Consider the following 945-nt stretch of genomic DNA (forward strand, 5'->3'; position numbering starts at 1 on the left):
GGCGGGAGCTGGCACTCGCTCTTAAAGTTGGAAGCAACATAGCAGCACTTGTGCTTGATGTCTTCCACCATATGGGCCATCTTGTTGCTGAGCATGTACCCCATGTCCCCCAAAAGTGTCATCAGGTACCAGGAGAGACATGACCCTACCAGGTCTAGCCTCTCGGTGGCATATGCCAAGCTGTAGCCCTCATGGACTGGTGCGGCAGACCGCTGGTTCTGCCATGGGCGTAGGTGGAGAGGACAGGCTGGTGAGCACAAGAGGCTGGGGGAGCCCAGTGACTCGAACACTGCCTCCACCATCTTCTCTCGGTGGGTGATGGGGCTGAGCAGGGGCTCAGTGATGAGCAGTGCATACCCCTTGCAGGGGGGACCTGAAGCTCATGGTCAAACAGATGCTGCCACAGAGTTTTGGACGCTTCCCAACTGATGATGATGCTGTTCTGCATTGGCTCCATAATTTCAGTGTCAGGGTAAAGCAAAGCTTCCTCTCCTCGGACCTGTCTTCTCCCCACCCTGGGGGCTATGCCATGGGTGTTGATTTTGGCTATAGGTGTCTGTTGTCCAGAAAACCCTGCTTTACGGCTTCTCGTGCCCATATCAATCACCACTGCTCCTGTTCCCAACTCCAGTTCCTCACTTGAGGAGGAGCTGGAGGTGTTAGAGGAGATGGTCCTTACAGACCTGTGTGGTCCTGGTGACATTCAAGCAGTGCAAACATCGGGGGGCGAGTCCCTGCTCCTAGATGGTCCTGGTCCCAGGTTTGGGGAGCCCCCACCCCATCATCCCTGCAGAGCTGGGCAGCAGTACATTCCCCCCCAGGGGAAACCCACCCTGTGGGGCTGCCCCCCTCCCCACCCCGAGTGGGTTTGGGTAGAATAATTGACAAAGGGAACTGTGACATCAGCTGGGTCTGAAGTGGTGGCAGTGGGGCACCCCTGGCTAC

At 56.9% G+C, this 945-nt stretch overlaps 1 protein-coding gene across 1 annotated transcript; it reads right to left on the reverse strand.

Moving 5' to 3' along the window:
* Positions 1-8: 8 nt before the first annotated feature.
* LOC104073077 (actin-like protein 9) lies at positions 9-703 on the reverse strand (the record flags this gene model as incomplete). Its single annotated transcript, XM_009572738.1, is given in 2 exon segments — positions 9-362; positions 365-703. Coding segments are annotated over 2 exon segments (693 nt in total), but the record flags the coding sequence as incomplete, so codon positions are not given.
* Positions 704-945: the final 242 nt, after the last annotated feature.

This window comes from Fulmarus glacialis, unplaced genomic scaffold (assembly GCF_000690835.1).
Source record: "Fulmarus glacialis isolate BGI_N327 unplaced genomic scaffold, ASM69083v1 Scaffold42022, whole genome shotgun sequence".
NCBI lineage: Eukaryota > Metazoa > Chordata > Aves > Procellariiformes > Procellariidae > Fulmarus > Fulmarus glacialis.